The sequence below is a fragment of the Anomalospiza imberbis genome, chromosome 2 (assembly GCF_031753505.1).
Source record: "Anomalospiza imberbis isolate Cuckoo-Finch-1a 21T00152 chromosome 2, ASM3175350v1, whole genome shotgun sequence".
Lineage (NCBI taxonomy): Eukaryota > Metazoa > Chordata > Aves > Passeriformes > Viduidae > Anomalospiza > Anomalospiza imberbis.
Window position 1 is genome coordinate 41,957,037 of NC_089682.1, and position 12,926 is coordinate 41,969,962.

At 38.0% G+C, this 12,926-nt stretch overlaps 1 protein-coding gene across 4 annotated transcripts in view; it reads left to right on the forward strand.

Moving 5' to 3' along the window:
* The window catches only part of CXADR (CXADR Ig-like cell adhesion molecule), a 32,857-nt gene that overhangs the window by 9,284 nt on the left and 10,647 nt on the right, over window positions 1–12,926 (forward strand). For 2 of the 4 annotated variants that reach the window (XM_068180658.1, XM_068180661.1), the window contains exons 2-7: window positions 6,865–7,034; window positions 7,716–7,920; window positions 8,292–8,447; window positions 9,451–9,573; window positions 9,830–9,968; window positions 10,331–11,201. In XM_068180658.1, coding sequence (XP_068036759.1) covers window positions 6,865–7,034; window positions 7,716–7,920; window positions 8,292–8,447; window positions 9,451–9,573; window positions 9,830–9,968; window positions 10,331–10,598 — 1,061 coding nt within the window. In that variant the 3' untranslated portion in view covers window positions 10,599–11,201. Of the gene's footprint in view, window positions 1–6,863; window positions 7,035–7,715; window positions 7,921–8,291; window positions 8,448–9,450; window positions 9,574–9,829; window positions 9,969–10,330; window positions 11,202–12,926 lie in introns of those variants that run through there. The other 2 variants (XM_068180660.1, XM_068180659.1) reach the window with 2 other exon arrangements.

Sequence of the window (12,926 nt, forward strand, 5' to 3'; positions counted from 1 at the left end):
ACACTGGGGAGTCTCCTCGGCCAGGCACTCCTCCCTGTGTACCTTCCTCCCTGCACACTCCCTGCTTGCTAAGGGTGTAAACTTGACTCCCTCACTCCTACAGGGCCTGAGTTCAGAAGTGCAGGCTTGAAGTAAGATGTTGTAGAACTGACCGAGTGAAGGTGGGAAAGGGGAGAGTTGGGCAACTTTGTTCTGTAAAGTCATTGCAGCTAGCTGAGAAAAGTAGGAGATGAACTGTTGAGAAGAGGCATATTCAGAAGTAAAGTGGGGTTGTTGGGGAGGTAGTTCTTGAGACTGAAATCTGCCCGGTGAAGAAATTTGATCACAGGTACATCTCTAATCGGCATTTGAAATAAAAGTCTAAGCTGAAGTCTCTTAAGTGAATTTTATAGCATATGGTTCTCAAAGCACTAATGTGCATTTCTGGTTGTGATCATTACTTGCTACTTAAGGCCACATTCTGTGGGAAAAAGCTTTTATATATTTAAAGCCTCTGCTTGTTTGCAGTCAGGTATTGGCAAACAAGGGTGGCTTTGGAAAGCCTGGTAGTAAAGTACTCTGAAGATGCAGTTGCAGGTGGATCACACTACATAGAGCAGCATCTCTGAATTCAACTCTTTCTCTGTGTAGAAACTGCCCTGTTGTCCATGTAGGGACTGTGTCTGCTGGGTTACATAACCCTTCTGTGGCACAGCCCTATCTGATGCCAGAAACATTCATGCCAAATTTAGGTGCACACTTAGATTTGTGTAAGCCAGCAATGCAGAATTTCAATGTGCCCCAATTAAATTAGAAAACACTAAATGCATAAGTAGTTCATTGAGTAATTTGCTTTCCGTGATTTATTAGTATATATCACAGCTCTGCTTGTGTCTGTTGGAATGAAGAAAGCTTTGCTCCATTTTAATTTTTTGTCTGCTTTCTGTTTTGACAATACTTTATACTAGAAAGCAACTTCTATCAGATTCCATAAAATATTTAATTTTCCCTAGATTATTCCTAATAATAATGTAGTTTGCTAAATTGTGTTCTACTTGAGTGATACTTAAAAGTAAGTTCAGATACTCAGAAGGAAAGAGTTTTTCTAAGGATTTGCTATGGGTTTGCACCCCTTCAGAAATCATATGAAAAACTCATTCAGTCATACAGTTTGCAATGCTTTTTAGGGTCAGTTCCCTAGCAAAAGAGTATTTTATTCTACCTTAAGAAACTTAAATCTGGATGTTCAGAATCCAAATAATGTATTGACCTCTTAGTTCTTCTAATACAAACTTCTATAAGGGCTAATAGTTATTATTCTTTATCAAGGGAAGGATGCTTTTCTCTTCTCAACCACTCAAAAATATTCATTCATTTGCCACAGCTGAATATGGCACGTTCTCCTTGCAAAATACTTTGAAAACAGTATACAGTCATTTGGATCAGGTGCATCTCAAAGTTGACTTTCAGGGGTTTTCTTAAGAGCTTGTTGTGTGCTTCTGAGTCTATACTTTGCAGTGATTTATTTACTGCAGTTAGAAATTAGATATTTTAATGCTAAGCATAATTGAATAAGTGGGATGGATTATTTGAGTCGCTTATCTGTGTCTAAACCAAAAAAAGGTGTCTGAAAAGGATCTGAAATTTTATCCATTAAACCATGCTAACCAAAACAAATACAAACCTTCCTTCAGCTTGTGATAGAACATCTGACTGTCTTGTCCTAGCAATTGGATACCACAGTGGATCCTCTTCTGTTTTGAGGGGCATACTGGGGGAATTAAATAAATAGAATCTCCCTGATTTGAGAGGAAACTGAAGGGGTAAATCTTGGGGGAAAAATGGAGAAAATGTCATCTTGTCACAGTGCTTGCTTCATGTAGATCTTTAATGCAGTTGCAGAATTGTTTGTGTTGGACATGACCTTGGTCACATCCAACCTTCTGCTCCAAACAGCAGCAACACTGAGTACTTTGGTCTTTTCTGTATCAGCTATCACCTGCCCAATTTTTCTCTCTGATTCTTTACTGCACATGTAATAGTAGAAGGTTTTCATGTGGCACTGGAGTCCCATGCTGCTTTCAGCTTTAGTTGTGTTTTGACTTCCCTGGCAGGGGTGCTGCATGCCTGGGCAATATTTGTGTATTCTTCCCTTGATAGGCTGTTCTTGCTTCTTTCTCCTTAGGATAAGCTGCTGATTAATCTGTTTATTTTGCTGGGTTTGGGATGTACTCCTTGTGTGTAGTTAGTAATTGTCCTTAAATACTCCCCAGTTTTCTTGAGATCTCTTGCTTTATAGAACTGGATTCCACAGAACTCCAGCTACTGGGTAACTCAGCCTGCTCGTATGAAGTGCAGGGTCTGTGCTGGATTTGCCTTCCTCCTCTTATGATTTTAAGTGTCAGTATTTCATGGCCTAGTGGTCATGATCAGGGCTGCAGTTGATCTCATCCCTGGCAAGTTCTTAGGTTTTTTTCCTTGAAAGTAATCTCCAGAAAGTATCAAATGGGGGTTGACTCATTTAGTGCTATTTTCCCCTGAAATCTTTCAGAAACCTCTTAGATTTTGTCTCCTGCTGTGTTGCCCTTCTAGTAAATGTCACAGAGATGAAATAGTAACCAGTCTGTCATTTTTAGAAACTTTCTGAAACTGCTGAAATAGTTTTCATCAGGTTCTTATCCCGACCAGGTGATTTGGAACAAACTTTGACTGTGATGTTTCCTTTAATCCTGACCCACAAGCTCTTAGCCAGCCTGTTGTCTGTCCTGTAGAACAGCTTTTTGTGTTCCAGCTGCTCCTACAGGTAGAGGGCAGGTCACCTGCTGTTCTTCCCTTCCTGGCTTTGTTTAAAAGCTTGTGTCCACTCATGACAAAGCATCAGTCATGCAAGCTGTCCCACACGCCTCACTCTGGGGTCAGTTCTGTACAGGTGCTGTAGGTGGCTTCCCTTTTAACAGGATTTATCCTCACCAGGGTTTCTCTTCCTTCTACCAACCTGGCCCAAGTGCTTCCCATGGCTCAGTCTCTATTCCCTCCCTGACTGCCAAGTTCAATTACCATTCCCTGGCAGATCTCTCATTTACAGGGCTCATCACCAGCTCTGGTGAGGTTGTTCATATCCCGCTTCCTTGAGTGGATCCCATCTCTTAACTTAGCAGCCCTTGTTTCTCAGGGATACTTGTGGCCATAAAAGTTAAAGTGCTTCTTGCAGTGCCATTCCTGTAGTGAGTTCTCAAACTTGAAGGATGTGTCTCTACAAACCTTTTCTCCCCCAGGGAAAGAGCAAGGAGAGTAAGCATCACCTGGGATCCCATGTCTTCCTTTGCTCCTGGAGTTTTCTAGCCACACTTGATTTGCTCCATCCAGGTCTCTGTTAATAGCAAGTAATAATTAAGTGAGAAAGGAACAAGAAAGAAAAGAAAAAGGCACTAGTGGTGGTGATAATAAAGGTTGGAGGACCCTTGACAATCTCGGACATGTTGAATTGGCCAAGCCTCCTTTCCCAGCATATCTGGCAGCAGATGTGTGTCTTCCCTGAAGAAGGGAATCTCCAGCTAGTATTACCTGCCCCTCCCTTGTGTTGCTAATGTTCAGTCCAAGCCCAGCTAGCTCTGACATGTACCTTAATTGAGGTGCTTGCTACTTCTGCATGCTTATGTTGACCCAAAAAAAAGTGGAAAAAAGCTTTGTGTTTGCAGCCTTATTGTAAGAAAAAGACTGCGGAACACTGTTACAATGAAAAAGAGGTGTTGAGAGATGTGCAGTAAGAAAGGAATTGAGATTTATGGACAACTCTGATAATTAAAAGGCTCAGACTAATGTTTGAGTAACTCTGGTAGCAGCTAGTGTGTGCTGGAAGCTTCGCGTGCAGGAATGATTGTTGGGTGTTATCCTGAGGATTGTGTGCTTTAGCTTTCATTGATGTGTTTGCATGCAGTCAATGTGCATGAAAATTCTACTTGGTCTTCAAAAGTATCAAAAATCATAACTTTAAAACTATTTTTATGACAATCTTCTATTTTGGGCAAGGCTATTCAGGCTGTTGGGTTCTGCTTTTATTTGGCACATGGTTACTATGTTGATTTGTTTGTTTGGATCAGAGAAATGAGTGCTGTAGTAGAAACTGAAACATTTGCTATTTCTGGCTTTTAAAGCACTTGGACCAAGCTGCCAGGCAGTGATAGGTGGGACTACTGGAGTCTTAGATTCCGAGGAGTGTGTCTCTGAAATGTTAGTACTTCCATCTTTTAACATAATTTTTCTTCCCAGTTGTCACTTTCTCAGTGTTTTGCTATGAAACTGTATAATGTCCACTTTGAAATTATACTGACATGAGTTGTCTGGCAACAAAGAGGCAAGAGACAGTTGAAGAATCTAACACTTACTAGCTATGTCAGTACAAATGATTACTTGGAGGACTTCTGGTTGTATTGGACTGTTACTTCTGCTTTTATATTTGTTTGAAATTGTCAAAGAGATGAACAAGTAACAGCTGAAGAGGGAGAGAAATAAAACATTGATCATACAAGTCCCATTTGTTTAGAAAAGTAGTCAAAAAAACAGCATATGGATACTCATCTGTCCAGTTTTTTTGGCCATGTTGTGTTTCAGCAGGTATCAATTGAAAATCAGAGGTGTTGATACTTTTTAGTAGTAGTGATGTGTCATACTGTCTTCAGAGTATGAGTTCTATTACCCACTCTCTGCTGTGAAAAGGCAGAGTGTTGCTCTTATATGAATTATTGTCCCATTTGTGAAATTCTCAGCAGCCTCTCTTGTGGGAATGGGGAAGCAAATGTGTGTGCTGTGGTCCTTTGTTGTGGAACTTCAGATGGCAAAGTGGCTGTGACTGGAGATGCTGCCACAGAGCAGCAGCTCTGCTTCAGTGATTTACTTCAGAATGAAAGCTGCTCATTTCCCAGGTTACAGATTTGAGGCTTTTAAGGAAGTAAGTAACATCATAATGTATTTCATTATCAGTTACTTAAATTGTGCTTGAGTTCACATCCCTTTTCTTTAATATAGTAATGTTGAAGATGCAGAAATGCAATTTGGAAATGAACTTGAGAATATTGTAGTACAGTTCCCTAATCAGGCCATGGGAGACAGGGAAACAGAAGAGTATGAAAGTTGCTGAAAAAACAGTTCAGGAATTTACATTAGTAATGTAAATGCTACTGTGTGTTATGGAAACATGAATGTACTTTAAATCTACCCATAAACAGAGGTAGTACTAGTGTTATCTTTGCTTATTCAGAGGTTTAGAATGGCTAGTTTGAAAATCTGAAAAGATTCTTTAGGAGGGGATAGGATTGTGACGAGTCAAACGCTATTCATGGAGATCACTATTATTTAGGGGACAGTATTAATTCAACCTAATAGCAGAGAATTAATTGTTCAGATCTGTTTACTGTGATCAAAAAAGAGGTGGTACAAATCTATTGGAGTTGTCTTTGCAAAGGTGTATATTGTTGGTAAGAGACATTGCACGTAAATGAGGATAATGCCATGAAAAGTAATACCATGAATGGTAGGAAACATAATAATCCTACCTAGTTTGTTAGTGATCAACTACTGTGAAAGGCTTTTCTTGCAGGCTGTAGTCTGGAATTTGAAATTTAGTATGTTGAGTGATTTCTCTTTCTGAAGGATTTTTTAAAATAGCTGTTAAAGATCCCGTTGTTTTGTCACCAGGAAAAGAATGCAAAGACTTGCTAGAGAGCAAAATTTAAAAAAAAACAGAAGGATATCTGTTGGGTCCCTTCCAACTCACCATATTCAATGATCTACTGAAGGAAGCTCCTCTACTTCACTGAAGCTCCTCTATTATATGGAGAAGTGCAAGTTAGAACATAAAAGCACTGTGTGAAATGCTTTTACACTTTTTCACCTGAGGCTGTTACTTTACCTCTGTAAAAGGCACCAAAGCCATCTACCTCACGCTGTCCACTCTCCTGGTGGCCTTGCAGCTCTTGTGGCTGTGGTCACATCTGTGTGTGTGTCTAGCAACCTGCGCACATAAACTGACCAAAAATCTGAGCTTGGTCCAGCAAGGTGGACAAAACAGTGGATGTAACAGTGCCAAACCTGTTTCCATCACGAGCAAAGCGTATACTTTCCATGTCCTAGCTGTGATGTGCAAGCGTGTACACTTGATATAAGGGAAGCCTGTGTTTGTGGTAAAATGGGGAATCTTGCTTTAGGCCTTTTGAGTAGCTTGTTTTTTGTCACTATGTGAATTCTTTTTCAGGGTTGAATTGAGGAAAATTTGTTGTTTGGAAGCATGTTTGCCTAGAGGCATGCAGATAAGGATTGCACAGCCTTTTTAGAGAAGTAAGAGAAGCAGAACAGACAAACAAATGCAAAAAACTAATTGAGATTTTTGGAAGAGATTAATTTGTCTTCTATCTCCCTGTAGATGGAGGAGCCCTTATAACTGAAGGCAAAGTAACTTACTTCCAACCCAGGACTTCTCAAGAATTCTGTCTATCCTGGCAGACTTCACTGCTGTTCCATACTTTCATTTTGCAGTGAGGGGGCAATGATAAGGTGATTATATAGTGACTTGAAAACCTGCTGCTGAAAATGTTTAGCTTGGGATTGTGTGGGATGTGAATTGTGAAAAAAAAAAAAAAAAAAAAAAAAAAAAAACAAAAAACGCAAAAACTATGGCTTGAAAGATGTAGCTGCCTGTTGGATGTAATTCCAAATGAGCAGCACAGGACTTTGCACTGTGTTGGGTGACAGGGTCTGCACAGGCTCTCTTCAGAGGTGACAAGTCTGACTGATGGCGTGATTTCTCTACAGGAAAAGTATGTCATAGAGCACTTACAGTGAACAACTGCGTGTGACTTGTTTTCAAATCCTAAAAATATATTTTTATAGGTCTGACAAGAAGCCTAACTATAACTTCAGTTGACCAATCAATGTTTGAAAAAGCACAAGGAGAGAAAGTTACGTTGCCATGTACTTTTGAACTCTCGGAAGAAGATGAAGGCCCACTAGATATTGAGTGGGTATTGATACCAGCAGATAATCAAAAGAGGGAACAAATAGTAAGTAGAGACTTCTCTTTGGACAGTGTTAATTCAGATGTTTTAGTAGGTCAGTGTATGAGGTTTTTACTGACTTTTTAAAGTTCCACCTTTTCAGGTTGGGATGCTTGTGATCTTAAATTGCTTTGAGTACCAGTCACATGAAATCTAGTGGAAATTTTGAAATACCAGATTAAGGATGAAATGTTAAGACATTTTTCACTATAAACTTGCTTTCTAATGAAGAACTTCCAAATTAAATACACTTCAGTTCCAAAAAGCAAACTTCACTTTTGTACCTGCATTATCTTCCTTATTGAAAATAGATTCATGAGGACTTAATTTTAAATATATGAACTTTTAGTTATTAATGCTTTCCTGTCTTTGAAAGCCTTATAAGTAAGATGATTCATATTAGTAGGCAGGTTTTGCAGAGCTAAATTGGAGCAATTCTAAACAGTTTTCTTTTAGTCAGAAGTCAATGCTGACATATTGGTACTTGGTCAGGTGTTTAGTTGGAGTATTCACTATAATGCTGTGTGTGGTGATATTTTGAAGGTGGAGATATTTGACTCACTCTGTTTTATTTCTGGGTAAAACTATAGAAAGAAACTTGAGAATTCAAAGAGATGAAATTATTTTAAATGTTTGCACACTAAGTGGATTTCTGAATCATATTTCTTTTTTTTTTTTTTTTAATAGATAATTATGTATGCTGTAGACAGGGTTTATAATCATTATTATGCTGGTTTGACTGGGCGAATGCAGTTTACTAATCTTGATCCCAGATCTGGTGATGGTTCATTGGATATCCTGAATTTAAAGGCATCAGACACTGGCACATATCAGTGCAAAGTGAAGAAGGCTCCTGGAGTTCAAAGCAAAAAAATACAGTTGACTGTACTTGGTAAGATAATTTATTTTCTTAAATTTTCAGTGATGTTTTCAATGTGCTTATTCCACCCTATTTTCAATGTCTGAAATGAAAGCTTCAGTTGGGCAGTGTTATACTGAATCTGTGGTGATTATGGTCATTACTGAGGCCTTGGGAGGGATGGGCATAATTCTGTTCTGGGAAATGAAGGGAACTGTGTTTAGAATTACAAGCATTTCTAGAAGTTCTGCACCTGACTTGTACTTAGTAGAAAAATCTTTCTGTGCATAGAAATGGTTTGTGGCACAAACTTTATCTCTCACAGAATGGATTGGCTCCTAGAACACAACTAGGAAGCATCTTGATTGTGACTGTTATTAATTCAATGATGTTTTGTTTATTAGTAAAGCCAGCACGGACTAAATGTTCCGTTGAAGGATCACAGGAGATCGGAAAAGACGTTACCTTGAAATGCGTGTCACAAGAAGGATCCCCACTTTTGTCTTATGACTGGAGAAGAGTATCTGGCACACAGAATCTTCCTGCCACTTCCATACTGAGTACTGTCAAACTTCATTTATTATTCTGAAATACTTAAAAAGATTGCAATATTATTTTTGCCTTATCCTGACTTGTAAGCATCTCTGGGTTAGTATTACTATAGACTAGTCAAGATTAAATGTCACTTCTGCCCTCTAACAAAACTGACTTTGAAACAAGCTGGAGTTGATTCTGGTTTTTAATTCATGCTTGGAAATGTTTCAAGCTTCAAGTTGAGATTCTTACAATTAGGCTGCAGTATCATGCTCACCTGTGCCCAGTAGTTGTTAGTTCTCTTGCTTGCTGATGTGCTTTTGTGCTTAAGTGGACAGTAGGGAATTCAGATGTGGCTTTAATATGATTTAAAACAAGCAAAAAATCTCCAATTTTTTGTAAGCTTCTGCATTCTATTAGAGTATGTAATATCTTAAAACACAGATTCCTAAAAATCATCTACAAAGGAAGAACCCAGTACTATTCTTCATTTTGGACTTGACTCCTGGTCTCCTATTTGATGTCTCTTATTTATTGTTTTGACAGTGAATCTGTTGATCATTAATGTCCTCTGTACCACTCAAGACTTTAGGCTACTGTTGTTATGCCCCTTCTTTCTCCACATCCCAAATTTTTCTTGTGATAACAAAAAGAAAAGTTGACAATATCAGTGCTGGACAAGAATGAGTTGGACATTATGCAAGAGTGACTTGTAATTCACAAAAACCATGTTAGTTTTGGGCTTGTGAATGTAGTTTTGGGGACACTGAGTGTGTTCTGTAGAATCTAGACCATATATAACTTGTTCAGCAGATAGAGCAAGTCAGATGCTGTGGAATACATTTCTAATGGGGTAAGGCTTTTACAAACCATAGCATTTTAAAAATGCTATATAAAAAACAGATTAAAACAGTTCTATCATGCTGTAAAGTTAAGATTTCATGTGTATTCTGGTTTAATAATTCTGTGATATTAAATATGGAATTATATTTAGGAAAATGGTAAACCTCTACCTTCTGTTGTTTGTAGATAAAAACACAGGGGAGCTTCTTCTGAAAAACGCCTCTCGAGAGTATTCTGGTACATACAACTGTGTGGCCACAAACAGAGTCGGCACGGATGAATGTTCTGTTGAGCTGAATGTCACCCCTCGTAAGTGTTCTTGTATTAAAGCTGATCAGTCTTTTTCTCTAAACTCCTAAATAGTTAAAAACCCCAATGCTCTTATGTAACTTGTGGGTGCCACTTCAAGTCTTACTGTTTTAAATGCATGTGATTGAGCACTCCCCCTCTGATTCAGTGATGTATTATTGACCTGCCTCATGCAAAACATACTTAGCTTAATGCTTAAATAAAGGACTTATAACTTTGACATTTGACAAACAGTATTATTATTTGTCTATTCTAGCCGTAAATACAGCTGGTATAATTACTGGAGCTATTATAGGAACTCTGCTGGGTCTCTCTGTACTGTGTTCTATCGTCTTCTGTTTTTGTAAGAAGCACAGAGAGAAGAAATACGAGAAAGAAGTACATCATGATATCAGGTAACAACAATGTGTCTCTCTAGTTTCTGAGCAATATTATTGGAAGATTAACTTTTAAATGTGTATTTCTGCAAATAAGTTACTTACCAGTTGAGATTTCTGTCTTAATCTGGAAAGCTTATTATAACACTAATGGCTTGTCAGAGAACTTTTTGTGGTTTGTCTAATTTCAGTAAACAGTTTAGAGGCAATGAATATTGAGGGTCTGGGAAGGCTTTCGTTAGTTTAAAGAAAGATACAAGGATATTTTTGACTACATTGGAATAGAAAAAACCAAACTGAACATTTGTTTTAAAGTAATGGTGACTAAACTCTTGTTCTGCAGCTGATTTTTTTTTTTTTGGGTGTTTTCTTCATTTCAGAGAAGATGTTCCACCTCCAAAGAGTCGCAGTTCTACAGCTCGCAGCTACATCGGCAGCAATCGTTCTTCCCTGGGCTCAATGTCTCCCTCCAACATGGAAGGATATACCAAAACTCCATATAGCCAAGTCCCAAGTGAAGACTTTGAACGTGCTCCTGCTCAAAACCCAGCATTTGCACCTTCAAAGGTAGCTGCACCTAATTTAAGTAGAATGGGAGCTGTTCCTGTGATGATTCCAGCACAAAGCAAAGATGGGTCGATAGTATAAAATATTATTAATTTAAAACCTGTTTTTTAAAGTGTTCATTGTAAGTATTAGAGAAAAATACTGTGTTCCATCCCTCATTTAAACACTGGCATGAAATTTTCCTTGAAGAAAATATCCAAGTTAGTTTGAAAAGCCACCAATACTCATGATTAGTTTTAAACTTATTCACATATGATAGTTGAACTATTTGCTAAAAGCATTGAAGTTCATAAATAAATATCGGACACTGAAGGTATTTGGGCCTCTGGTAGGTTGCTGAGGAGGTTCTGACACTGTCAGCTAATGTACAGTTCTGAATGTGCAACAGTGAGACACAGGTGAGAAGTAACAAAAGCATTTCATGTGTAGACCATGAAGTTTCTCAGAGTTTCTGAGACTTTATTCACAGTTGTAGAATAACAGTAATATTTTAACTTGGCCACTGTCTGGTATAGTTGCAGGGGGCTGAAATACCAAGGATGACTTTGAATTCTATTCAAATTGAGTGTTTATGTGGTTCTTTAACCTGGTGATGTTTGTTTGGAGTAGTTGAACTCTTATTTTAGGGGCAGACAGTCATTTGTTTGGTTCAATTAATTTAATTAATCTGTTCTGAATTTAAAAGGGCAATGAGTTTTCACTCATTGAACATTCCACTCATTGTGACAGGAAACCTTGCAAGTTCATTGAAACACAAATTTTTTTACAATAACTACTTCTGGTCCTGTCAGATAACTTAATACTTATGTAACCTGATGCAAGAGGTCCTATCAGATTGTTGGTATAGATATCTAAGCTCTAAAACCTACAGACCAACTGTTACTGTCACAGTAAGAATGAGTTAATGTATCTTTACACAGGTCTTTAAGTTAATTGTACCTTGCATGGTACAATTGCCTGGTTAGATACTAAGGCAGTGCTCTTAGTTTTTTTTCTGAAGTAATTTCCTAGAAGTTCTATGGGGATTTGATGAAACCTGTTAAGTAACTGGTATTTGATGTCTGTCCTCTTGCTCTAACCACTGTGGAAACACCTTCTCTCATATGCCCCTAAGCAGTAGTCAGTCCTTGTTCAAGAGGCTAATGTCTCTCTGTATGAATTTGCAAGGAATTCAAAGCTCATTTTTTTGCCTCTTTAACACCTCTAAATATTCTGAACTAATGTTCAGACTGGGAAGAGCAAGTGTTTCATGTAACTGAGAGAAAACAATTACCCAGAATTGTTGCTACAAATCTCATGTTGCAAGATTAAAAACGCTTCTTCCCACTTTTGCAAATTTAAAGCAATACAGGAGAAACACAATAATTCCTTGTCTTACTTTCACATGTATTTAAGGATTTCTGGTAGCTTCTGATGACTGTTGTTATACACCTGCAAAAGCTCCATTTAAAACTCAGTACAATTGGAATCTGTGAATTCTTTGTCCTTCCTGTTTTCTACCTTCTTTGTCTTGTGCTGGGGAGCAGGTGGGGGAGAGTTCTTTCAGCTTATTCTAGCTAGAGATGTTGAACTGCAAGGTATTTTGGAAAACTGTAAATTCATTATAGTATGTGCACTGATGTTGATGAATCTGATGAATCTGAATAGCCTGTTGAAAGATGTTAGGATTATTTGTGTGTAGCAACAGTGAGAGAAAACAGCATTACCCCAGAATTCTAGGTTTAGTATCTGCTTATCTGTAGCTGCCTATACATCTGTGATGAATTATTTGGCTTACTACTAAATGTTTGTCCTGTCTGTAAATAGGTGCACAATTTTTTGGCTGGCACTATTAATGTAAAGAAATTCCCCTGCCCATGGCAGTGGCTGGTACAAGGTCATCTTTAAGCTCCTTACAACCCAAACCATTTCATTATTTTAACATACCCTTCATACTGAATTTAGAAACTTGAGTGGCTATTAAGTAATACAGGGTTAGTTTTACACATTTGGGACTTTTTTAGATTGTAAACTGATGCTGTTAGAGATCAGATTTTTTATCTTTCATGTGTGCCTTGTCAATAAACTTTGCCTGATTGTAACTTCAGTTTTTATTAAATTTCTGGTGCCTAAACATACTGTATGAACAGGTGCTTAGATGATGGTACAGTTCTTAAAACAAGACACTGTGATCTGATTTCTTGATTCTTATGTACTATTTATACCTCTTCATGCCTATTTTTGGATGTGAACTTCAGTGTCTCTCTCTGTATTGTTCTGTATTTCAAAATGTCACTTTGCTCCTTCAATTGCTAATTATGATTAGAGTGTTTGTGTTCCTGAAAGCTCTTCAATTGTACCAATGAGAGAGATAATTGACTTTCATTTATGTGGTAAATAATAGGCTTAGTAACTGTGCCAAACATAGCT